Source organism: Haematobia irritans, chromosome 1 (assembly GCF_050003625.1).
Source record: "Haematobia irritans isolate KBUSLIRL chromosome 1, ASM5000362v1, whole genome shotgun sequence".
In the NCBI taxonomy this organism is placed as follows: Eukaryota; Metazoa; Arthropoda; class Insecta; order Diptera; family Muscidae; genus Haematobia; species Haematobia irritans.
The window spans coordinates 274,723,243-274,750,690 of NC_134397.1; the positions used below are offsets into that span (position 1 = coordinate 274,723,243).

General features: G+C 33.2%; 1 protein-coding gene and 4 long non-coding RNA genes across 10 annotated transcripts; all 5 read left to right on the forward strand.

Moving 5' to 3' along the window:
* Positions 1-1,776: 1,776 nt before the first annotated feature.
* LOC142219777 (uncharacterized) lies at positions 1,777-2,696 on the forward strand. The gene is made up of 2 exons (XR_012717764.1): positions 1,777-2,446; positions 2,515-2,696. It is a non-coding gene; the product is annotated as an uncharacterized LOC142219777 (long non-coding RNA).
* A 1,085-nt stretch (positions 2,697-3,781) lies between these two features.
* Positions 3,782-4,549, forward strand: LOC142219778 (uncharacterized). The gene is made up of 2 exons (XR_012717765.1): positions 3,782-4,278; positions 4,336-4,549. It is a non-coding gene; the product is annotated as an uncharacterized LOC142219778 (long non-coding RNA).
* An 868-nt stretch (positions 4,550-5,417) lies between these two features.
* On the forward strand, positions 5,418-6,694 carry LOC142219780 (uncharacterized). Its single transcript, XR_012717767.1, has 2 exons — positions 5,418-5,657; positions 6,481-6,694. It is a non-coding gene; the product is annotated as an uncharacterized LOC142219780 (long non-coding RNA).
* Positions 5,664-6,173, forward strand: LOC142219779 (uncharacterized). Its single transcript, XR_012717766.1, has 2 exons — positions 5,664-5,902; positions 5,960-6,173. It is a non-coding gene; the product is annotated as an uncharacterized LOC142219779 (long non-coding RNA).
* Positions 6,695-7,284: 590 nt separating the features above from the next.
* Positions 7,285-24,075, forward strand: AdipoR (adiponectin receptor). 6 transcript variants are annotated; one of them, XM_075294891.1, is made up of 8 exons: positions 7,300-7,443; positions 12,275-12,422; positions 16,142-16,565; positions 22,013-22,111; positions 22,177-22,529; positions 22,749-23,050; positions 23,114-23,193; positions 23,257-24,075. In XM_075294891.1, the coding sequence occupies exons 3-8, from the start codon at positions 16,215-16,217 to the stop codon at positions 23,389-23,391; spliced, it is 1,320 nt and encodes a 439-aa protein (XP_075151006.1). In that variant the 5' UTR covers positions 7,300-7,443; positions 12,275-12,422; positions 16,142-16,214; the 3' UTR covers positions 23,392-24,075. The 6 variants fall into 6 exon arrangements, with proteins under 6 accessions (XP_075151012.1, XP_075151000.1, XP_075151006.1 ...); XM_075294897.1 differs by lacking the exon at positions 12,275-12,422 and having other exon boundaries at positions 7,285-7,443; positions 23,114-23,204; XM_075294885.1 differs by lacking the exon at positions 12,275-12,422 and having other exon boundaries at positions 7,285-7,443.
* The last annotated feature ends 3,373 nt before the right edge of the window (positions 24,076-27,448 follow it).

Below are 27,448 nucleotides of genomic sequence, written 5' to 3' on the forward strand. Positions count from 1 at the left end.
CACTCACTTCAAAATAGAACCACTTACTCTACTTCAGGCAATGCTAAAGGACTGCTTTTGTCATGAATATTTTTCCTTAGTAATGCCCCTTTGTACTCATCCTCTGAAGCCGAAGACGAGGAAAACCAAAAAACACTTGGATTCATAATATATTTTTACACATATATTTTAACACAAAAAAACAATATAAATATCTCAGAAATACCCTAATTTGATAACAAAAAAATATTTTGAAATTCTACTCTCTTCCAATTTCTTATTACCATATGTTTACAGCAATGTAAAAAAAAGTAGTAGACAAAATAAATTTCGATCGAATGCGGTGATCCAAAAATTTAATGCGATCGAAATGTTTCTCTATATGAAACAGAACTCGATGACGAATGTGGTGATTTGGCCCCTGCTGATGTTTTCAAAATAAATGTATTGCCTCGATTGTTGGACAAATATGAATTGGATGATATTTACAATGCAGATGAGACTGGGCTTTTTTATAAGGCACTGCCTAATGGATCATTTGGTTACAGTGGTGAGCACACCAACGGACTCAAGACACCGAAAGACAGAATAACACTTCTTTTTATATGTAATGCAACAGGTTCCGACAAATACGTATATTCCATCGGAAAGTACAAACAACCAAGATGTTTTCGTGGCAAAACCATTCCTATTCCTTACAAATATAACAAAAAGGCTTGGATGGCACGTGATATATGGTCAGAAGTAATTAAAGAAATAGACGTAAAATTACAAAAGAAAAAGAGAAAAATTCATGTCATAAACTTGATTTTATACCAGAAAATATTGAAATTGTATTTCTGCCACCATGTACCACTAGTTTAATTCAACCTCTAGATCAAGGTTTGTATTGGGAGCGTACAATATTTATTCACATTTTAATAACTGTTTTGATTTATGGTTTAAGGTATCATCCAGTCATTCAAAGCTCATTATCGCAAATGCCTGATTCGAGAACAAATACCAGCAATTGAAGGTGATCGTATGCAAAATTTTTTAAAAAGCATAACAATTCTAAGAGCGTTTTATATCGCAAAACGCTCATGGTGGCTTGTAACACCACAGACTATAAAAAAAATGTTTCAAAAAGGCTGGTATATTTAAGAACAACGAAACAGACAATATCGAAACTACTGAAAGTCCACTAGATGAAGAATACAGATCTTTCTTCGAAGAAATTTCAGATTTGGAAAACACTGACTGCTTTGGTATGCTATGCGATAATGAAATAATTAAAGAAATACAAGAAGAGGAAGAAGAAATACTCGAAGAAGAAGAAGTTGAGATATCGGAAACAATTAAGTCAAGCAGAGGAGAAGCTCTACAAGCCCTCTTTGTTCTAAAACAATATATGGAGTGTAATGACGACATCTGTAACCTCGAAAAAATTTTATATGACGAAAGAGATAGGACATTAATTCAAAGAAAAATAAAAGATTATTTCAAATCGAACTTAAGCAATTAGAGAACTAGAAAATACTACGAAACCAAGTACCTCTAAAAGGTACATACATACTGAATTTGTTTTTGTTTTGTTTATTTTATTATATTGAAGTTATTTGTCATTTTTTTATTTTAATATTCTTTTAAATCGAAGCTAAACAATTTGTGGTATCACACAATACTGTAAAACTAAGCACCTATAAAAGGTACATACATGACTGAATTTTCTAAGATTTTGTTTATTTTATTCTAATTGTTCAGACCGGAGTTCTTAAATTTTAATTTTTACCTTTTTTAATAAAAATATAATAAAATTATGACCGAAATTTTGTTACATTTTTCTAAAAGAGATTTTTGTGAAATAAATTCCTATAAGAAATTTCTTATATAAATGTGTATGCTTATAAGAAACTTTTTTCTTATATGCAATAATTGTCTATAAGAAAAAAACGCATATAAGAAAAAAATTGTGGGATTTTCTGACTTTCTTATACCGTTACCCACTGTATACACTTGTAGAGAAACATAATGCACACAAATTTTAAACCAGCTAATCGCTTTTAAAAATTGTTAATATTTGTTCCAAATATTCCACAAATAAATGGTTGATTATTGCTGCATGTTTATGGGATCGATAACACATTTACCGATTATTTAGTCATCGCCGACAAGTCGTATCGATCCGACACACTGTAAGATTCTTTACAAACACCGACATTCCGTCCGGAATAACTGATAACTGTAAAGCGCATTAATCGATACTGCTGCATGTTTATGGGACTCGTAAGTGACACTGCAACAATCGTCAACTGTGATAGTATTTTTCCATCACTATTCGCATGAAAGTATTTTGCCATCACTATTGTTACAAGAGCCATTTTATATTTTGTGAAACACCAAGCACAACTAGCTTCTTATAATTTATTTAAATAAAAATGATAGTGAAGTGCTGAAAACATAGTTATTTCGCTTAAAATTGTGAAAGGTATATTGGTGAACAATTTTTGACTTTCTAAATAGAATAAAGTAATAGTTTTTCAAATATTTTTCCAGACACGCTGCCTCAATTGGGAATAAAGGCACTGGCTGATAGACGCTACAACATGCAACTTGTAACTCAACATCAATCTTTTATTAATGCATAAAAATATGTTAAATGTGATGTGATAGTCGTATAAATGTTATATTTATGAGAATTTATAAATGTTTAATAAAATTAATAAACATCTAAACAATCGTGTTTTACTTGACCACATTGATTCTTTTACAACTATCTTAAAATGAACTTTGTCTGATTGTTTGAAGGGGATCTTATTGGCGTCCTTCTAAATGTATCCAGAAGGGCACCTAATAATTGCACTCATGCGATACTTTTTTGTAGTAACTTGGCGTGGTACAACATCTCAATAGTGACGGCGCTTTTCCGAGGAGTTTTGGATATCGTATACGACTGTTTTCGACGTAGTGGGGATTCTCAGAAGCGCCCCCAAATTCAAAAAATGTTGGCAGGGTGGTCGCCTTGGTAGTTTTTTTTTTCATGCGGCTTGTAAATAACAATAGTTTGGGATAACCTAACGGAAATTAAATGAATTCAGTGAACATAGCGAAGTATAGGTAAGTATAATATTTTTTTAGCATTATTTATGTTTTCTAATTCGACCATCCTTTAATTAGATGCGCAACTGATATACAAAAACCTTCCAAATACAACAACAGACGACTTGACTTGATGCAGTGCCTGAATTGCGACATGGAGCTGAATTGGGAGAAAAACTTTGCATGGAGAAATTAGGTTTTTGTATGTATGTTATGTATTAAATGAACTACGTAACAGAGACATTTTACGTGTGTTTCATTAAACTAAATATTATTAAACCAATACCATTTAGGTGTTATTTGGTAATACCGCACTGTTTATACATCAATACCTTTATGGTATAAATAATAGTACCGCTTAGGTATTATTTTCAATACCATATTGGTACTTTCATAATACCGAATGGCACTATCATGCTTTGCGTACCGCCTGTACCATTCGGTATTGATATTGTACCATACGGGGTTGGCTAACTATCAATAACGTACGGTATCGATTTGAGCCTGTATGGTAATAATTTTTCTATGGGTGTGGACGCTGCAACATGTAACTCAACATCATTCTATTATTAATGCAAAAAAATATGTTAAATATGTTGTGATAGTGGTATTACTGTTATATTTATAGATGTCTAATGAAATTAATAAACATCTAGGCAATCGTATTTTACCTGACCAAAATGATTATTTTACAACTAGCTTAAAGTGCACTTTTTCTGATTGTTTGAAGGGGCAGTCAGTTGGTCATTTAAGGCCGGTACTTTGCTCCGTTTTCGCGTTGAAAGTCCATACAAAACCAAAAAATGCGAAAAACTAGCGAGATTTTTTCCATTTGTGGTACTTTGTTTTTTTTTCGAGTTGAAACGTTTATAGAATGGCGCCATTTGCAATGTGAATTAAGAAAAATATTAAAACTATTTGTGTGGGTTTATAAAGCAAACACGGATCATATTTTTATTCCGAAAATATACAAAGGATCAAACCCTGCCAGCATTTCAAAGTTCCATTTCAACCTCATCGTTACCACAGACTCGTAAATGTCACTTCAACCATCATGAAAAGGTACATCAAAAAGTACATGCAAGTAATTTGCCATCCCTACTGTTAAAAAAGCCATTTTTTTTGTGAAACGGCAAGCGCAACCAGCTTGTTATATTTTAATTAAATAAAAACGAAAATAAAGTTCTGAAAACATAGATTATACGCTTAAAATTGTGAAAGGTATATTGGTGAACAATTTGGTGATTTTCCAAATGGAATAAAGTGATTGTTTTTCAGATATTTTACAGACACGCTGCCTCCATGGAATAAAAACACTGGTTGATAGACGCAGCAACATGTAACTCGCTACTTGTAACTCAACATAATCATTAATGCCAAAAATTATGTTAAATGTAATGTGATAGTGGTATAAATGTTATATTTTTAAGAATTTGTAAATGTTTAATCAAATTAATAAATATCTAAACAAACGTGTTTTACTCGACCACAATGATTCTTTTACAACTATCTTAAAATGCACTTTTTCTGATTGTTTGGAGGGTCCCTTATTGGCGTCGTTCTAAATTGATCTATAAAGGCACCTAATAATTGCACTCATGCGAAACATTTTTGTAGTAACTTGGCGTGGTACAACTTCTCAATAGTGACGGCGCTTTTCCGACGAGTTTTTGATGTCGTATATGATTGTTTTCGACGTAGTGGGGATTCTCAAAAGAGTCCCCAAATTCAAAAAATGTTGGCAGGGAAGGAGTAGCAGATCAATTGCCCAAGGAAAATTAAAATGTTAATTTTGTAATAGCAAGCAGCAACCACCAACTTAATTCCATATCGCTCATTATTAAATATCGCTCCCTGTTACCTAAATAAGCACCGCTTTCTATGTGTGAAATAAAGGTAGAATTACATACCATGCATTAAATGCGTCCGATGATTGAAGACTTGAAATTTCTCTTTCAAATCAAAAGCTCGAATAGTCTGCCGCAAACAGAAAAAATCAACCCTTCCATCAACGTACGGATTGACGCATGGTGTGTAATTCCACCTTAAGGCCGGTACTATGTTCATTCTTGCGAAAAATTTTTATAGAAACCATTATTTCGCACATAGAAAGCGGTGTTTATTTAGGTAACTTGGAGCTCTATTTTACAGGGAGCGATATTGAATTAAGTTGGTGATTGCTGTTTGTTATTACAAAATTAACATTTTATTTTCCTGGGGCAATTGATCTGCTGCTCCTTTCATCCTTTGTATAGTTTCGGAACAAAAATATAATCCGTGTTTGTGTTATAAACCCACACAAATAGTCTTAATAAATAAATTATTTCTTAATTCACAATGCATATGGCGCCATGCTATAACCCTGCCAGCATTTCAAAGTTCCATTTCAACCTCATCGTTACCACAGACTCGTAAATGTCACTTCAACCATCATGAAAAGGTACATCAAAAAGTACATGCAAGTAATTTGCCATCCCTACTGTTAAAAAAAGCCATTTTTTTTGTGAAACGCCAAGCGCAACCAGCTTGTTATATTTTAATTAAATAAAAACGAAAATAAAGTTCTGAAAACATAGATTATACGCTTAAAATTGTGAAAGGTATATTCCCTGCCAGCATTTCAAAGTTCCATTTCAACCTCATCGTTACCACAGACTCGTAAATGTCACTTCAACCATCATGAAAAGGTACATCAAAAAGTACATGCAAGTAATTTGCCATCCCTACTGTTAAAAAAGCCATTTTTTTGTGAAACGCCAAGCGCAACCAGCTTGTTATATTTTAATTAAATAAAAACGAAAATAAAGTTCTGAAAACATAGATTATACGCTTAAAAATGTGAAAGGTATATTGGTGAACAATTTGGTGATTTTCCAAATGGAATAAAGTGATTGTTTTTCAGATATTTTACAGACACGCTGCCTCCATGGAATAAAAACACTGGTTGATAGACGCAGCAACATGTAACTCGCTACTTGTAACTCAACATCATCATTAATGCCAAAAATTATGTTAAATGTAATGTGATAGTGGTATAAATGTTATATTTTTAAGAATTTATAAATGTTTAATCAAATTAATCAATATCTAAACAAACGTGTTTTACTCGACCACAATGATTCTTTTACAACTATCTTAAAATGCACTTTTTCTGATTGTTTGGAGGGTCCCTTATTGGCGTCGTTCTAAATTGGTCTATAAAGGCACCTAATAATTGCACTCATGCGAAACATTTTTGTAGTAACTTGGCGTGGTACAACTTCTCAATAGTGACGGCGCTTTTCCGACGAGTTTTTGATGTCGTATATGATTGTTTTCGACGTAGTGGGGATTCTCAAAAGAGTCCCCAAATTCAAAAAATGTTGGCAGGGTTGGTGAACAATGTGGTGATTTTCCAAATGGAATAAAGTGATTGTTTTTCAGATATTTTACAGACACGCTGCCTCCTTGGAATAAAAACACTGGTTGATAGACGCAGCAACATGTAACTCGCTACTTGTAACTCAACATCATCATTAATGCCAAAAATTATGTTAAATGTAATGTGATAGTGGTATAAATGTTATATTTTTAAGAATTTGTAAATGTTTAATCAAATTAATAAATATCTAAACAAACGTGTTTTACTCGACCACAATGATTCTTTTGCAACTATCTTAAAATGCACTTTTTCTGATTGTTTGGAGGGTCCCTTATTGGCGTCGTTCTAAATTGATCTATAAAGGCACCTAATAATTGCACTCATGCGAAACATTTTTGTAGTAACTTGGCGTGGTACAACTTCTCAATAGTGACGGCGCTTTTCCGACGAGTTTTTGATGTCGTATATGATTGTTTTCGACGTAGTGGGGATTCTCAAAAGAGTCCCCAAATTCAAAAAATGTTGGCAGGGAAACGTCAGTTTTTCAACTCGAAAAAAACAAAGTACCACAAATGGAAAAATTTCGCTAGTTTTTCGCATTTTTTAATTTTGTATGGAGTTTCAACGCGAAAACCGAACAGAGTACCGGCCTTTAATGGTTTCTATAATTTTTTTTTCGCAAGAATGAACATATATAGTACCTGCCTTAACATTGTGAATGTATTCTATGCGTACCATAATTTCAATGCGCATATGCAACGAGCATACGTTCTTATTTAGTTATTAATGTGGCTGTAGAAGTCAGCGGTGCAAAATTTTGTACAGAGTTCCCAAAAATTCCTACTGTCATTGAGTTTCGTACAAACTAGTTTGTTAGAATTTCCATCACTGTACATTTGGCAATTGTAGATTCAGAGACGACTTCACGACTGACAAATTTTGTATTTTTTTTACGTATTAAGTTATTGTGGATATTGAGTGGAATTAGTGAAAAGAAAGTGTGAAACTAGTAAACATATTAAGTGGTTAGTAATGATAAACAATTGTAGTGAATGTATTAATTAGTTTTGTGAATTATGGATAAATTTGAAACGCATAGGATACTGGATTCCACGAAATAAGAAAAAAATAGGGTCAACGAAAAAGAAGTGACACTCGCAGTTGTATAGAAAACAAATATTTGCTCTTCGACCGATAATACTTCCTTGTAATTGACGTTAATTGTATATTTTATATTTTAACTCCTCATCAGTTTTCTCTTTATATAACACGTAAATAGATTTGTAAGTACATTTCGAATCGTATGTATGTGTGACGTCTAGTAATGAGTGGCCTTTTAGGGATGTCATTAACGAAATTTTCAAGATAACTCCAATACATTTCAGCAAGCGCTCTCCCCCAAAAAATTTGAAACAACTGAAAAATAATTGGCGTATTACACATAATTTCGATTACAAAAATAAAAGATTCCCGCAGAATGGGTATATACAATGTTTACCATTCATATTGTAACACATCGAAATAATGGTCTCAGACCCATGAATATAATGGTGAAATTCAGTGTCGACCATGTCGGTAAAAATTTTTGAAAGCACGCTAATTGCCGAATGGAACAAAATGTTTGGCTTAAATCTACTTTAATACAATTTGTTCGCTTGGTCCAATTTTTGACGGAAAACGCTAATTTCGGAGTTACGGGCTCTAAAGTTTTCATTATCACGTATATCGGATTTAGTATACATCGCACATAATCAACCAAATGCCGGTAACCTGTCCACTTTGGGTTCGCGTTAGCCTATACGCAAATTTTCTCGTCACCCAAAAAATGTTCGTTTGTTTTTAACAACTTTTGCTAAAGTCGATTTGTTCCGAAATTTCTCCTTTTTTGTAAATCGCATTCCATACAAAAAATGGACATTTGGTTAATTGTGTGGATGGCGTTTAATATTTTTTTTTTTTCTTAAATATCACATTTCTTATATTTTCAACTTTTCTGTTCCCTAAATTAGTGTAGTGCGTCTTATTCCATTTTACTGAAGCTGTGCAAATACATTTTTATCAAATGTCAAACCGCTAAGCACTATTATTTCATTTTTCTAAACTGTACACTGAATTCACATTCAGAAGTTAATTTAGTAAATAATTATTTTAATAATTATACCCTTCCCCACTACTGTGGTACAGGGTATAATAAGTTTGTGCATTTGTATGTAACGCCAAGAAGGAGTAATCATAGACCAACCTTTTAGTATACGGATCGGCTTAGAATTAAATTCTGAGTCGATTTAGCGATGTCCGTCTGTCTGTCTGTCTGTCTGTCCGTCTGTCTGTCTGTCTGTTGATGTATTTTTGTGTGCAAAGTACAGCTCGCAGTTTTAATCCGATTGTCCTAAAATTTGGTATAGGGTCCTGTTTCGGCTCAAAGACGATCCCTATTGATTTTGGAAAAAATCGGTTCAGATTTAGATATAGCTGCCATATATATTTTTCACCGATCTGGTCATAATTGGCGTGTATATCAACCGATCTTCCTCAAATTCCGTACATCCGAATATTTTATGAGTCTCGAAAAACTTGCAAAATATCAGCAAAATCGGTTCAGATTTAGATATAGCTCCCATATATAGCTTTCGCCCGATTTACACTCATATGACCACAGAGGCCAATTTTTTGCTCCGATTTAGTTGAAATTTTGCACAGGGAGTAGAATTAGCATTGTAGCTATGCGTGCCAAATTTGGTTGAAATCGGTTCAGATTTAGATATATCTCCCATATATAGCTTTCGCCCGATTTACACTCATATGACCGTAGAGGCCAATTTTTAACTCCGATTTAGTTGAAATTTTGCGTGCCAAATTTGGTTGAAATCGGTACAGATTTTGATATAGCTCCCATATATATGTTTTTCTGATTTCGACAAAAATGGTCAAAATACCAACATTTTCCTTGTAAAATCGCCACTGCTTAGTCGAAAAGTTGTAAAAATGAGTCTAATTTTCCTAAACTTCTAATGCATATATATCGAACGATAAATCATAAATAAACTTTTGCGAAGTTTTCTTAAAATTGCTCCAGATTTAAATGTTTCCCATATTTTTTTTTTACTAACATTGTGTTCCACCCTAGTGCATTAGCCGACTTAAATTTTGAGTCTATAGATTTTGTAGAAGTCTATCAAATTCTGTCCAGATCGAGTGATATTTAAATGTATGTATTTGGGACAAATCTTTATATATAGCCCCAACACATTTGACGGATATGATATGGTATCGAAAATTTAGATCTACAAAGTGGTGCAGGGTATAATATAGTCGGCCCCGCCCGACTTTAGACTTTCCTTACTTGTTTTTGTATCAAATTGATCTAAACTGGATCGGCATTCTTCCATATATGTTTTTGTTATGTATTGCGGGATCATACAATTTCTTTTTATGTGTATATTCATTGTCTTATAAAATAATAAATAATTACTTTAATGGATTTCTAAGTAACGCTACTTGCTTAAGAAGAAATTCTGAAATCATGTAGGATTACCTACTGTAATCAGTCAGGAATGCATAAAATGGTGGGGATTTATAAAATTCAGTCCGAAATGACATCCCTAAAATGTTCCCAATGTAATGTTTATTGTTTAGCTACATTTGTACTTTGTGATTTGTTTTTGTTACACCAAGCCAATTTTCTATTCTTGACTTAAAAAGTTCACTTCCAGGAAATAAAATCTGAACTTAAACGAAATTTAAATCTTAGATGAGGGACGATAATAGCGATTATTTATATATATGGGTATAGGGAAACGTACACATAAACGTATTTTTCATTAATGTATAGTATCGATATATTAGTTGGGTTAAAGTTGAAATCATAATTTCGTTTAGATATCATATTGACAGTCTTTTTAATATTGCAACAAGATATGATCGCAATAGATATGACAAAAATCCCGGAAAACCAAAAAATCAAGCTAATATTTGAAAAAGTGTCCTGGTCATAACTCGTACCATATATCTTAGGGCCGGTTTCTCAATGTTTTATGGTGTCGTTTAAACAGGTGGTCCCATACAAAAAATTTACTAACCGGAGGTCTATCTCCCGGTTAACTATTAATCGGAGGATGAGAAACTGGCCATGAGTCTGACACTGTAATTTGTTACGTGTCATGTAAATATGCTAGATATAATATGAGGCTTTTGGTCTCTCTTACTAGAAGTTGTATTTCTATCGGAGGAATAATCAATAAGTTAAAACGACACACTTATACCATCATTATAAGGTTTACATGCTTTTCAACATTCTACTTCACACTAAATGCATCTTCGTTTTATTCTTGTATTTTAGTATGTCTTTTTATTAGTTTTTACTTTATCTCAGACCTATAAAAGAGGAGTAAGTCAAGTCTGATTATAGAAGTTAATGACAATAAAATTTTGTTTAATTCCTATTAATTTACGGTTATCCGTTAGTAAGAAATTTTTGATTGGCGTTATATTTTTGGTTTTATAAAATGTTGAGGTATAATTAATTTTTGAGAAGAAAAGATTCCTAATCGGTGTTTATATAAAATAGTCATAGATTAATCCACTTATTTGTAGGTACCGAAAGTAGTCATAAACATTTTATTGGAGTCTCAATATCTTATAATACATTTGCTAATCTAGTTTGGTGTTCCAAAGTTTATCAACCTGTTAAATATTCGAAGAGTTCGAGTGAAATGGTTTAGAGCTTTTATGGTAAACACAATGCATTGTTTGACACAACGATATGTACAGATCTGTTATCTAAGTTTGGATGAATAAATATCAAAAAGAGGATTTGCCACCACGTAACAATTAACATAGAACACGAACGAGCTTTTATGGTAAACACAATGCATTGTTTGACACAACGATATGTACAGATCTGTTATCTAAGTTTGGATGAATAAATATCAAAAAGAGGATTTGCCACCACGTAACAATTAACATAGAACACGAATATAAACGATTTTGCGGAATACATACTTTTTATGTCTAATAGGAAAATTGAAATATTAATTGCATTTGAAAGCTATTATTTCAATTATTTTTTCGTTTAAAATTAATTGGACGAATTTTTCAATTGGATCTATTAATATTTTATTTGGCGTTGGTAATTGATATTCTCACGAATAGCCCAATTTCAATAAAAATTAATGAATTTATTATTTGTGTGAAAAAAACATATGGATACTATTTCTATGAGTTTTGCAAACTTATAAATAAACGATATTTCATAGATACGTCGTAAAACTTAAATATTTTCGAAGTTATATGTAATTTTGTGTTCCTCAGTGCATATATTTTATTATTTATTTGCTGAAGTTCCCCTATATTCCCAGTTTGTGTAAAAGATTCGCAAGACTTAAAATATTTTCCCCAAATTGTTATCATTTACAGCATTCGTTTGACATTTAGATAAGCATTGCAAATCAGCCAAAAATAATTTATTGAATTGGAAAGAAAGACAAACTTTATAGGATTAAAACAAAATCAAACCATAAAGTTCCAATGAAATTAATTAGATGTATTAAAAATTGGTTCTGAATTTTGATTGAAGTATTCCCATTTCAATTAACCTCTTAATGTTTTCACTCACAAGCGAGGTATTGTCACAATTGTCATGATAGGTAAAATCTATTTTTCTGGGTATCAATATTGTCGAATGGTAATCGTCTAGCTTGTTAGGTTATCAGGTAAATACCATTATTAATATGTTGCGGCTAGACTTTGTTCAATGAGGAGATATGACAAAAGTATTTCATTTCGTTTAAAGATATAGGAGTCACTAAGAATATCAACAATTTTCTGTGATTGAACGTAATATAATAATTTTTATAGATAACATCTTTAATACGTCATAAAGAAGCAATATGATTCATTCGACCCAGAATACCTTGATTCTACCTCCGACGATTCGAATCATGGTACATATTTGTGAAGACAGTAAATCCCTTCTGCAACGACGATGAAAGCCAACACATGAAGAGTAAGATTATAATTATAAGATTATAATTATCGCCTAATAAATAAAATAAAAAAATTTTTAATCATATATATTGTTTGTAATTTTTTACAGTTTGCCAAATGCATTTCAAAACATCGAAAATGCCACTCATATTGAAAACTTTGTTTAATATATATTTTCTCAAAGAGAAATCCTGTCTTTAGGACAACAACTCTGGAGGTTTTATCTAATTATACAATTATTTTTCGAGCTTTATGGACAGATATAGATTAAGGAACATGGTTAATAGAGCCATTGAAAAGAAAACGCCAGATACAAATCTATACACGCCTGGACTGTACATGTTTCGGTTCGGGCGAATGAACCTTTCCACAGCCTTTAGTATAGATCTGGCTGGGAGAGATAACTCAATTTTGGGCCCTTTATGCTAACTCCTTATGGAGAAAACATTTCCGAATTTTCCTCTTACAAATTGAATCATCTTTTCTCCCACTGTACATCATCTTTTCATATAACTTACAAGTCCCTTAATCTTATTTTTATTTCGTTTTGTTACATAGTAATGCAACAACACGAAATTTATTTTTAGAAAGCTAATTTGTTAGAATTCACCTAAGTGGTGAACAGTCGAACAATGCTTATTGTTTCTACAATCAACTACAACAACATGTGACAACTTACAGAAACTGGTTTCCAGGATACAACAACAATTCTAACGCGTATATTAGTCGTGTTTTTCCTAGTTGCTTATTATATTTCATGTTAGCCTGATACCGAAACAGGCAATTGACGTCCAAATGCATTATATCTAATTATACAATTATTTTTCGAGCTTTATGGACAGATATAGATTAAGGAACATGGTTAATAGAGCCATTGAAAAGAAAACGCCAGATACAAATCTATACACGCCTGACTGTACATGTTTCGGTTCGGGCGAATGAACCTTTCCACAGCCTTTAGTATAGATCTGGCTGGGAGAGATAACTCAATTTTGGGCCCTTTATGCTAACTCCTTATGGAAAAAACATTTCGGAATTTTCCTCTTACAAATTGAATCATCTTTTCTCCCACTGTACATCATCTTTTCATATAACTTACAAGTCCCTTAATCTTATTTTTATTTCGTTTTGTTACATAGTAATGCAACAACACGAAATTTATTTTTAGAAAGCTAATTTGTTAGAATTCACCTAAGTGGTGAACAGTCGAACAATGCTTATTGTTTCTACAATCAACTACAACAACATGTGACAACTTACAGAAACTGGTTTCCAGGATACAACAACAATTCTAACGCGTATATTAGTCGTGTTTTTCCTAGTTGCTTATTATATTTCATGTTAGCCTGCTACCGAAACAGGCAATTGACGTCCAAATGCATTATATCTAATTATACAATTATTTTTCGAGCTTTATAAACAGATATAGATTAAGGAACATGGTTAATAGAGCCATTGAAAAGAAAACGCCAGATACAAATCTATACACGCCTGGACTGTACATGTTTCGGTTCGGGCGAATGAACCTTTCCACAGCCTTTAGTATAGATCTGGCTGGGAGAGATAACTCAATTTTGGACCCTTTATGCTAACTCCTTATGGAGAAAACATTTCGGAATTTTCCTCTTACAAATTGAATCATCTTTTCTCCCACTGTACATCATCTTTTCATATAACTTACAAGTCCCTTAATCTTATTTTTATTTCGTTTTGTTACATAGTAATGCAACAACACGAAATTTATTTTTAGAAAGCTAATTTGTTAGAATTGACCTAAGTGGTGAACAGTCGAACAATGCTTATTGTTTCTACAATCAACTACAACAACATGTGACAACTTACAGAAACTGGTTTCCAGGATACAACAACAATTCTAACGCGTATATTAGTCGTGTTTTGCCTAGTTTTACGACGGGCTCATCGTTGCTTATTATATTTCATGTTAGCCTGATACCACAACAGGCAATTGACGTCCAAATGCATTATATCTAATTATACAATTATTTTTAGAGCTTTATGGACAGATATAGATATAGAGTTTTATATTCCCATACACATATATTTAAATCCGAACCGGTTTGGACAACATTTTTTACCTTCTACAAAATCTCTAGGCTTAATATTTAAACACAGTTTCAGCTAAAGTCATTTTTATGCAAATACGCATTTATGATTTATCGAGCGATACATATGTATTATGCGCTTTACAGACTAACAGTTATTCCGGACGGAATGTCGGTGTTTGTAAAGAATCTTACAGTGTGTCAGATCGACACGACTTGTCGGCGATGACTAAATAATCGGTAAATGTGTTATCGATCCCATAAATATGCAGCAGTATCGATTATGCCTTCGGACTTAACTGATAATGTGTCCAATATGCGATATGTTCGACACGAGCGCTGTCGTCCGGAATAACTGATAGTCTGTAAAGGGCATTATAGCTGTGGGCCAAATTGAGGCATTTCTACAATTTTTGCTACTTTACCGTTTTGTGGAAAGGCTGTCAGTGTGTAAAATATGAAAAAAAAAATTCCATTGAAATGGGTGCAAAATATGACATTTTCTACCATATGAACCGATGTCAACCAAATTTGGTATGATACCATCAATTCTAGTCTTTGTCCAAAAATTTAAGAAAAATAAGTTTTTCTGGCCTCTGGGACCAACTAAAGCCATATTTGGCGAAAGATATATATGGGAGTTATTTCACACACCAATTTCATTCTAAGACGATATACTAAACGATGGGTCTCAGACTGGTTCTTCTGTGCGCTCCGTACAAATGTACAAACTTATGTCCTGCACCAACGTAGTGGTGAAGAGTATAAAAAGTTTAAACATATATGCATTTCTCTAAAATATAAAATAGCCAAAAACTGCTAAATTTTTTCAAAGTTTGCATATGCAAAAACGACAACCTTTTCAAAGTTTTATCCCTGGTTTGAGAACAAAATTGTAAACACGAAAAACACTGCGAGTTTGTTTTCTTAATTTATGTAAATTTTAAATTTATTAAAAAATTCTTGGGAAAGTTTTAGGATCATAAAGGTTGTCATAAAAATTATCGTATGCCTAATATACTGTGCCAAGGCAAGTTAAGAACGGTATTCTCACTATTACAAAAATAATAATGTCAGTCGCCATATTACCATTTTTATTGTCAGTCAAATAGCAACATTGTTCAACAAATGGCAAATTTTAAACAAATGGAAACTACAAAATTACTATTTTTGTTTCGAAATATTCCAAATTCAGGATTTCAATTTTTTTTTAAACATAATTTTATTTTCGAATTTTTGTTTGTCAGAGATGCCAGTTTCCTAAAGAGTGCGAGCTACATTGTTTGCGCTTTGTTAATATATCTCAAAAAATTGAGGTATAGAATAGATGAAAAGAACACAGAATATTTAATAGAAGGACAAGGATATATAACCATATAATAGACTGCATTGTGCTTGGCATCTGCAGATGGCAACCCAAAAACCAACTAGCTACTCCAATGACATTAATGAAATATATTTTGAAAATATGAACAAAAAACTGGCAAACAAAATTTCTAACTAGCAATCGGCAATGAATAAATGTAATCAGCTGATTTTGTGAGAATACCTCTTTTAAATATGCCTTTATACTGTACGACTCAATTCTTTGGTGTTCATAGTAATTGATTTTAATTAGTTTTTATTTTACTTGAAATATAAATTGCTAAGTAATCAATTTTTTCTAACATTTTAGCCGTCATCAGGCACATTTGAACCACTCACAAATATTAATAAGAGACGAAGCGATAAGTAGTAACTGCGGTAAAATGGATATGGAATCTTCAAAGATTTTATTAAACCGCAATACCTCCTTGTCGGATTACGCAGAAGTTCAAACTCATGAGCCATTGAGTGACTTCGATTCTCCACTTCATACACGTAATGAGAAGAAAGTCAGCGAAGGTGAGTTGGGCGTACGAAGTGATGACGATGATGAATTCATATCGGCCGATGTTAAAATGATTCTTCGTAAACGCCGTGGATGGGGACACGACGACTCATTGAGTGCGAACGATTTGGATTTATTGGGAGAGGATGACGATGTTTTAGCCGAGGAAGATGATGCTGGTTGTCCATTGCCGTCAACTCCAGAAGATACCCAACTTATTGAAGCTGAGGTACGTAACATTCAATATTTTGTTTTGATTGATTTGATGTGAAATATAGTCTTATAAACACAATGTGCATTTTTATGTTAGCTTGATATCAATGCAGACTGGTTTTTCAACCAAATCAATTGTTTTACATATTATTACAATTATAATACCAACTTATTGGACATGAAGATTCACGAATTGGTATTATTAAGCTATTGAAAAAAATGCCAGATAGCAATCTCACATCCAATTGAGTTAAACATGTCGCATCGTCATTTTAGGTTGAGTAGGTTTTGTATCATTAAATTTGTTACAACAACACACAATTTTAAGTCCAATAAAACATCAAAAATATATTACAAGAGAACGTGCTAAACGTTACAAAATGTTAATTTAGAACCAAAGTGAGAGTAGATTAGAAGTTACATGCAATGCAATAATTTGTTGCAGGTCTTACATTATTAGTCGTTCACTACCTTTATTTGCAAATTTAATTTAATGTCTTCACAAAGTATTTTTTTTTTTTGTTAATTTTTCTTTGTCTAAACAAATTGTTTAATGTTTGATTAAGAATCCACATAGTTTTTTTTTTTTTTTTTGGGCGGCAAAGCAAATTGGGTTGGGAAGCTATGCCTTTGAGGTAAATCCTACCAGTTTTATATCCAAAATATGGTCCAAATAGTTAAACCGTATCCGTTTTCCATGAAACAGCCAAATTATGTTATTGCTATTTTATTTATAGTTAATAAAGGCTTTTTTACACAAGAGCGAGTTCAATTTTCGACTCTGATAAATATTTCAGAATTTATTTTTATGGAATTCTTCCATATTATTTCTGAAATATGCCAAACACCAGTATTTCGGTGGGCTTTGCGAAGGACAGGAAAATGCATGTGTTGTCAATGGGAATTGTGTGGACCCATATTCTGCCCAAAGGGTCATCTGAAAGGTTTTGCCTATCAATTGACGGAAAACCCAGCCATCTAAATGACATCACTCCATATTCATTTCAATTAATTATAATTGGTATTGATATTGCTACCAGAGAATGTAAATGGCATAGAGCTTAAAATTAATTATGATAATTGGAATTGTATTTGTTTCATTCTTTAACTAACCCCCATTTTTCCTACTAAATATAAACCAAACGTGACGCGCAGAACTTTTCCCCTACAAATTCAACATTGTTATTAATTACACCTGTTAACAACTGCAACGTGGCCTTTTCAATAAAACGCAAACGTGATGACACTTTTTTGGTATTTCATTTTTTCATATTCGTTGACGTCACAACTGTGTTGCCCAAGCCAATATACACAGGTGATGATAAATCCATGTGATAGTTCCGAGCAATGTTTCCAAATTAATGTTATTTTGGTAATGGTGTTTACATTACAGAAACTTAAATTTTCTATGCATCAAAAAATATATATAATACAAAAATTAAATCCGTATACCATAAATGGGAAGGGTATGCCTTCCATTAAAACGAAAAAATATTTGGTGAAACTAGTAATTTTGTACAAATATATACGTATATAAAAACTAAAAATAATTTCAAGCAACAATAATGAATTCTTAACGTTTTTGTGTTGTTGTCTACGGCAACATTTTTTTATTTATTTATTTTCTATTTTTAATTTATAAGAAGAATTATGTAAAGTGAAAGTAATTGAAAATACTCTTAGAGAAAAGATAATGGTCTTAATCGTCATATATATGGGCAAGATGACTGACATGTCTATAGTACGGTTTAAAAGCTCGTTAGTTATCGAAGCACTAACAGAGAGCTTCATGAAAATTGGGGTTAGACGATATTTTCTTCAATCGACATTTTGTTGTTGATAAGAGATTGTAAATTTTTGTCGTGTTATCTTTCTACGTTGACATTGCCGGGGCGTGTTCTAAGAATCTTGGCAATGAAGGAGAAAAGCGTATATAGTATGAACATGCCGTTGTTGTTGTAACATTTTTTGTGATTTCATCCTCTTGTATCACAACAGATGGTAGAGCTGTTGGTCTAAGTGTCTCGAAGCCAAGGCGGCGCAAAAGTGTTTCAGCTATAACTTAGATCAGAGCTTCCCAAACCAATTTTTTAAAATGTGTGAAGACAAAGTTGTATACAAGTTTCGATATTTTAGCCTAAAATTTGCATAAAGCTATAAGAGATGTTTGGTATATTATTGACTTTTTGTTGAACTTACATATTTGTATTATTTTAACAAATTTAATGATACAAAACTGTTCAACCTGCAATGGCGTTGCGCCCCCTGGAACTTCGTGACACAACCCTAGGGGGCGCCCCCCATTTGGGTAACGCTGACATAGATTATGGCAGTACTAATTGATAAGAGATACAGATCCAGGTATATGTGGTATCGCAATAAACTGAATAGTCTACATGAGCCTCAAATATCGGGCTGTCTCTATACCCAAACTAACTTAAGTATATCTATGAAACCAGATGGTTGCGTGGCTTCTTAAAGAAATCTCAAACGCAATACATCCTTATTGATATCGATTCCATTGCTTGCACTAATATGATATTTTATTTTCTGTATGGCTATTTCAATAATAAAGTCTAAATGCATATTCCTTGCTAATTGCCTATAAAAAATGGTTTTCAAAACAGCACAATTCATATGTAAATATACTGATTAATTCTTTTGTTTCTGATGGGATAGTATTTAGCAATTAAAATCATTCGTCCGATCTGTTTACAAAAAAGAAAATAGTTTGTTGCGCATATTAGCCATTCTGTTTGCTATTCTTCTTTGCTCTCTTAAAATGCTTTAAAAAAAAAACCAAATCACATGAGAAACAGCTTTTATTTCCCTCGAAAACATTGTTAAACAAGGAAAAAAGGTTCCTCCGATAATTCAATATACATACTTGCGGTTTTAAATTAATTTACACCAACCATCCCACCACAATGTATGTCTTATCAGCTAATGGTATGAGTTGTATACATGCAATTTAATATATTTCACACATTCATAGGCCAATTACGCTGCGATAATGACGATGAATTCGTTTGTATACAAAACATTGTCCAAATTAAATAAAATGCTTATAATTGGGCTTGGGTTTTGTTCTGAAGGGTAAACAATAGCTTCACAGATAACACAAACATGCAATATATCCCCAGATTTCCTATTAGACACAATGTTTCCAATATAGTTTTCAAGTCTGCTACAATTTTCCGATTATTTAATATTATTTTATATTAGTTAAACGATTCTAAGTGATGTATAAAATGACACGATAGCTTTAAGATGAACATCAAAAATTGAGCCGAATATGTTTGCACACAGGTGGTCATGACTACAAGCAGTTTTGATTTTCATTATCACTGATTTTCGAAAAGTCGACTCTTTGATTTTCATTTCAGTCCCTACATTGATATCGTAGTTCATAACGATGGTTCTAGACCGAACCAACATTCGGTGATGACCTCTTCATTCGTTTTTGTGTGCAGCGAGAAAAAGTCTTCGTACAAGAAGGTTAAAGTGGCAGCCCGATTAAGATTCAGGCTCACTTAGACTATTCAGTCCATTGTGATCGTACAAGAAACTATGAGGTAAAAGAAACTATGAGGTAAAATAATAATGAAACAAGTATATACAGCAGCATACAAGAATATACAGCAGCATACAAGTTATACAGTCGATTCGGCCGGGCCGAATCTTAAACACCCACCATCTTGAATCAAATATAATAGTTTCGTCGTAGCGGGTTACTTGATAATATATAGAATTTCAGCACACCTAATTGTGGCTCTGAAAAACCTACAGAATCTAGACCCCACATCGGAGGCCGGGTTTATAAGGGGGATATATGAAAATCTGTACCGATACACAATATATTCGGAACACCTATTAATGGTCCTAAAAACCCTCTAGATTAAAAATTTCAAACAAACAAACTACGGTTCCTAGAAGTCCAAGAAGTAAACTCGGGAGATCGGTCTATATGGCGGCTATACAAAAAAACCTCTAGATTTCAAATTTCAGGCAAATTGAATAAAAACTACGGTTTCTAGAAACTCGAGAAATAAAATCTGGAGATCGGTCTATAGGGGGCTATAGCAAACGATAGACCGATACACACCATATTCGGCACATCTCTTTACGGTTCTAAAATACCCCTCTATTCCTATTTTCAAGGAAATCAGAAACTATGGTTTCTAGAAGCTCAAGAAGTAATATCGAGAGGTCGGTATATATTGGGGCTATACCAAAACATAGAGAGATAGGAACCATTTTCGCCTATTTTTGGTCCTAAAATGCCTCTAGATTTTTAATTTCAAGCAAATCGGATAGAAAATACGGGTTGTAGAAGCCCAAGACCCTAAATCGTCGGGGGTCGGTTTATATGGGGTCTATATATATCTTTTTGAGTGAAAACTCAAAGACTGTCCTAACCTTTATACAATTTACTTTCATTACTAAAATATTTATTTAAAATATGTTGATTTATTGACATGTAGACTCTTTTGGTATGATTTTTTGTTGCGATTTATAAATTAATTACGTGGTTAAATTTCCACGTAGCTCCTTAAAGCCGGTACTCTGTTCGGTTATCGCGTTGAAACTCCATACAAAACAAAAAAATGCGAAAAACTAGCGAAATTTTTTCCATTTGTGGTACTTTGTTTTTCGAGTTGAAAAACTGAAGTATATAGCATACCGCCATTTGCAATGTGAATTAAGAAATATTTTTTTTATTAAAACTGTAAATATAATTTATTTATTAAACAAAGTATCAAGGGAGTAGCAGATTAATTGCCCAAGGAAAAATAAAATATTAATTAGCAAGCAGCAAGCACCAACTTAATTCAATATTCGTCCCTTTTAAATAGCGCTCCCTGTTACCTAAATAAACACCGCTTTATATGTGCGAAATAATGGTTTCTTTCATTTTTTTCGCAAAAATGAACATAGTACCAGCCTTTAGACTATTCAACAGTCAAACCTTTATTCTTTCACATATATACATTAGGGACATTTCGACAATATTTTAAAATTCTGTGACGGACTTTTACCGAAAAACACGTCTATTGTCATCCATAAATCAAATGCTAATATAATTCACAATAAGAATTGTTTATGGAATCGCAAAAGATCTTTGTTTTTAATTCTATCGTTTTATTCGTACAAATCTACCCCGTAGCTTATCTTATCAATCCCTTGCTGGAACAATTCATTTCGTTATTAGTAGAAAGTAGATTTGCTGTAGACAATATTAAACACTTAGCAGAAATGGACATCAAAGTTTCAAGTGAAATTGCTCCGAATTCCAGTACCAACCAAACAAATGGGGAAGCAAATCCTCCTGAAAATGTGGAAATAGATGTTGGTCTCTTCTTCAGTAATATCATTCCAAGAATTTATAGTATACAACTATTCATAGCAATAACTTCATCTAATTTATTACTTTTTATTAATGAGCTTTCTTGCCTTTTACAGATGACGGAAGTATTGAAGGCTGGTGTTTTGTCAGACGAAATTGATCTGGGAGCGTTAGCACATAATGCAGCTGAGCAAGCCGAAGAATTCGTTCGCAAAGTACGTAGTTTTAGTTTTGCAATACTAATTTAAATTCACCTCTTACCTTTCTAATGTATTCTCAGGTTTGGGAAGCCAGTTGGAAAGTTTGTCACTACAAAAACCTCCCGAAGTGGTTACAAGACAATGATTTCTTACATCGTGGTCACCGACCTCCTTTACCCTCGTTTAGTGCATGTTTTAAGTCCATTTTTCGTTTGCACACTGAAACCGGCAATATTTGGACACATTTGTTGGGATGTGTTGCATTCATTGGGGTGGCGTGCTACTTCTTGTCTCGCCCATCAGTTGAAATACAATTTCAGGAGAAGTTAATTTTTGGAGCATTTTTTGTTGGCGCAATTATTTGCCTTGGATTCTCATTTGCTTTTCATACACTCAGCTGTCATTCTGTGGAAATTGGAAGACTGTTTTCTAAGTAAGTTTAAATAGTGTGTTTTATAATATTCTTCTCGACCATCAATGCAGCCGGTTCAGCCGAAGCGACAAGCTTGGTGCTGGTTCTGAACAAAGAAGTTTGCATTATAATATCAAAAATTATCGAATAAGTTCCTACTAATTCTCAATACATTTAGTTGTTAAAAAAAAACCTGAAATGGAAAATATACGCTAATACCAGATTTTTTTAATATTCCAGGTTAGATTATTGCGGTATTGCTTTACTTATTATGGGTTCATTTGTGCCCTGGCTGTATTATGGATTCTATTGCCACTATCAACCGAAAGTAATTTATCTTTCGGTGGTTTGTGTCTTGGGCTGTTTATCGATAATTGTATCGTTGTGGGATAAATTTTCAGAACCAGCTTTTAGACCACTGAGAGCTGGAGTCTTCATGTGCTTCGGCTTATCAGGGGTAATTCCAGCTATTCATTATGGTGTGATGGAGGGATGGTTTAGTCAAATTAGTCAAACGAGCCTGGGATGGCTTGTTCTAATGGGTACGAAAAGAAACATTTGAGAGTTTAGTTACTTCATAATTTTCTTTGTTTGACTATTTACAGGTTTTCTCTACATTTTGGGAGCATTGTTGTATGCTTTACGGGTGCCGGAAAGATGGTTCCCAGGAAAGTTTGATTTATGGGTAAATAAATGGCGAGTTGTTCATTTAAAAAAAAAAACTAAACTAACGATCTTGTTCTTTCAGTTTCAATCCCATCAATTATTCCATATTCTGGTTATAGCTGCAGCTTTTGTACATTATCATGGGATATCCGAAATGGCTATGTATCGCGTTACTGTGGGAGAATGTACCGTCCCCCATGAACCAATCACCTTCTAAACATTAGTACAATTTTCGAAACATAGCAACTCATTAAACCAGATGGAATACAGCAAACAAACATTTATTCAACAAACAAAAAGACATTCAAAAACCAAATAGCACCACAAAGTTTCCCGAATAAAATAGTAATGTCTGAAAAGATGATATCCATCCCCCTCCCCCATTACTCAAATGCCGCTCGATACTACTCCCAGGCAGATAATTTCTAAATCATATGACATTTTCTTGATATTCAATTTATTGCAATGACCGAAGAAGTATATACAACACATAATAATACATATTTATGTAGGCCGTGCATCATTCCTTAAAAACATGTTGGCTTGAATACTATATACTATATACAAAAAAAAAAAAACAAAAATTGTGAATCATAATATATATTTTTAAGTTTATGCGAAACAAAATTGCATACATTAAGTATTTTTTTCGTATTCGAATTGTTAAAATAAATCCAAAATTAAATTATCTTAAAAGAAAAATGTTTGACGGGACTAAGTTTTGATCGATTTCTTGTTACAATTTGAGAATAATCGGAATGAATGATTTTCCTCACGCTCTCTTTATAATTCCTCATAAACACAAAACGAACAAAACATCTTGTTTAATTTATTTTAATTTATGTAATTGTAGTAAAGATATCCGAAATAAATACAATAGAGATAAATTTAAATATATAAACAGTAGCGACTCTCTGTAAAATGGGGTTGAAGTTTTTAAAGTGTAGACCAATACATTCTAAAATCAACTTAGAAACACAACAGTAATCCGAAATCCTTTTAAATTTCGTAAAGAGATAATTAATCACATTTTTATTCCATAAAATCTACTACATATTTTGCAACTTGCTTGAAATCCTTCCAGAAATCCTTCCTTATCGCTTCAAACGAGAAATCTTAACTTAAGAACTTATGACAAGAGTTTTCGCTTGCGACTTAAGTAAGTATATCATTGTTTTGTATTGGTACACAATTTTAATTCAAATTTCAGATTAACAATTTTAAATACGCTTTGATAGAATTTTTTACATAATTTATTATATAATTTGTGGGAAGCCACATACCATTCGAAAAGGAAAACGGAAAATAAGCCGTAGATTCGGGTACAAATTTTGTTCCTCAAATTTACCTAAGTAAATTATTGGCAGAAAATCGGGAAAATGGTCTTCTTCATAAATTACTTCAATATTATTTGCGAGTTTTATAAAAGAATATGAAAAATCCTATTGATTTTGGAAGAAATCGGTTCCAATATGCACTTATATGGCCCCAAAAGCCAGAGTTTTACTGAGATATATGTTATATGAAAGTTTGCACATTGAGTAGAATTAACATTCTTACTATGCGTGCCAAATTCAGATTTAAATATAACTCCCATATAAAGGGTGATTCTTTTGAGGTTAGGATTTTCATGCATTAGTATTTGACAGATCACGTGGGATTTCAGACATGGTGTCAAAGAGAAAGATGCTCAGTATGCTTTGACATTTCATCATGAATAGACTTACTAACGAGCCACAACGTCGAATTTTCAGTGAATGGGCCCTAGAAAAGTTGGCAGAAAATCCGCTTTTTTATCGACAAATTTTGTTCAGCGATGAGGCTCATTTCTGGTTGAATGGCTACGTAAATAAGCAAAATTGCCGCATTTGGAGTGAAGAGCAACCAGAAGCCGTTCAAGAACTGCCCATGCATCCCGAAAAATGCACTGTTTGGTGTGGTTTGTACGCTGGTGGAATCATTGGACCGTATTTTTTCAAAGATGCTGTTGGACGCAACGTTACGGTGAATGGCGATCGCTATCGTTCGATGCTAACAAACTTTTTGTTGCCAAAAATGGAAGAACTGAACTTGGTTGACATGTGGTTTCAACAAGATGGCGCTACATGCCACACAGCTCGCGATTCTATGGCCATTTTGAGGGAAAACTTCGGAGAACAATTCATCTCAAGAAATGGACCGGTAAGTTGGCCACCAAGATCATGCGATTTGACGCCTTTAGACTATTTTTTGTGGGGCTACGTCAAGTCTAAAGTCTACAGAAATAAGCCAGCAACTATTCCAGCTTTGGAAGACAACATTTCCGAAGAAATTCGGGCTATTCCGGCCGAAATGCTCGAAAAAGTTGCCCAAAATTGGACTTTCCGAATGGACCACCTAAGACGCAGCCGCGGTCAACATTTAAATGAAATTATCTTCAAAAAGTAAATGTCATGGACCAATCTAACGTTTCAAATAAAGAACCGATGAGATTTTGCAAATTTTATGCGTTTTTTTTAAAAAAAAGTTATCAAGCTCTTAACAAATCACCCTTTATATCTTTTCTCCCGATATGCACTTATATGACCTTGGGAGCCACCGTGGTGCAATGGTTAGCATGCCCGCCTTGCATACACAAGGTCGTGGGTTCGATTCCTGCTACGATCGAACACCAAAAAAGTTTTTCAGCGGTGGATTATCCCTCCTCAGTAATGCTGGTGACATTTCTGAGGGTTTCAAAGCTTCTCTAAGTGGTTTCACCACAATGTGGAACGCCGTTCGGACTCGGCTATAAAAAGGAGGTCCCTTGTCATTGAGCTTAACATGGAATCGGGCAGCACTCAGTGATAAGAGAGAAGTTCACCACTGTGGTATCACAATGGACTGAATAGTCTAAGTGAGCCTGATACATCGGGCTGCCGCATAACCTAACCTAACCTATGACCTCAAAATCCAGAGTTTTACTCCAATGTACGTGAAATTTTTCAAAGGAAGTAAACATTGTTGTTGTTTGTTTATTTCAGCTTAAAATACATTGACTAAACTACAACAGAGGTTGGTTAAGCTACACTTGTAGTTTAGTCAATGTATGGTTTTAAGCTGAAATAAAAAAACAACAACAATGCTTAAAGAACAAAACCAACAATAACAAAACAAAATGAAGGGAAAAAGAAGAAAATAAACCCAGCCAACTGCACTCAAATCGATGATTTGACAGTGGCATAGGAAAAGAGATATGTTTGTTTCGAATTTATTTCGGCATAAGCCGGATATCATGCAAAACCTTTTTTCGGAAGGTTCAAGTGCGGTTCATTGTTGGGTTTAATGAACTGCCTGAATTTATTCTGATAATTGGTTGATAGTTTTGCTACAAGTAGAGAATTCTGATGAGGAATGTGGTAATTCCGAAACGTGCGTCCATCCAACCATCTTGCAGTCTATAGGGCTTTGCCCAAATAAATTTGACAAACATTCTTTTCCTCTGTTGGTTAAGCTACACTTGTAGTTTAGTCAATGTATGGTTTTAAGCTGAAATAAAAAAACAACAACAATGCTTAAAGAACAAAACCAACAATAACAAAACAAAACGAAGGGAAGTAAACATTAAAATATGGATATGGATAACAAATTTGGTTAACCCTTTGACTACCGATGGCCACTTAGGAGGGCATTCGAAAACGATACCAAACTTTATTTCCCCATTTAGTTTCGATTTATTTCTTGATGTTATTTTGAAGTAGTGGCTTTTATCTAAGTAAGCTAAAAATATTTTCTAAATTGGTGAGCACTAAATTGAATTTTTATGAACTTTGAAAATGCGAAATGTTGAGATCATTACAATAACTATGGCTGATATCTTTCGGGTTCTTATTTGTATTTTTTCTCACACTTAGAAAGATATTAAAGGCCAAATAGCGTTTATTTTCTTAAGGTCATTTGGTCAAGAATCAAGTTTTCAGAACAAACTCTTACAGCTCTTGTAGTAATTGAGGTAGGTCCTCAAAATTACAATGTTTGTTCTTAGTGCTGTTAGTACAAGTAAAAACAGATATAGCTCCTATATATATCTTTCGCTCCGGTTTACTTGAAATTTTGCACAGAGAGTACGATTAACATTTTAGCAATATGTGCCAAATTTGCCTAGTCTAAAATTTAGAAGTCTAACAAAATTTTGCCCATATCGGGGCAGATTTAAATATATGTAAATAAATTGGAACTTTCATTATATATGTATAGCACTCAACAAATTTGAAGGATTTGAGATGGTATCGAAATGTAGATCTACAAAGTGGCCC

Excerpts from the sequence above, each read along its gene's own strand:
- AdipoR (XM_075294885.1), top strand. The coding sequence starts at position 16,215 with ATGGATATGGAATCTTCAAAGATTTTATTAAACCGCAATACCTCCTTG. Across the intron at positions 16,566-22,012 it reads CCCAACTTATTGAAGCTGAG|ATGACGGAAGTATTGAAGGC; the intron begins GTACGTAACATT and ends TGCCTTTTACAG. Across the intron at positions 22,112-22,176 it reads CCGAAGAATTCGTTCGCAAA|GTTTGGGAAGCCAGTTGGAA; the intron begins GTACGTAGTTTT and ends ATGTATTCTCAG.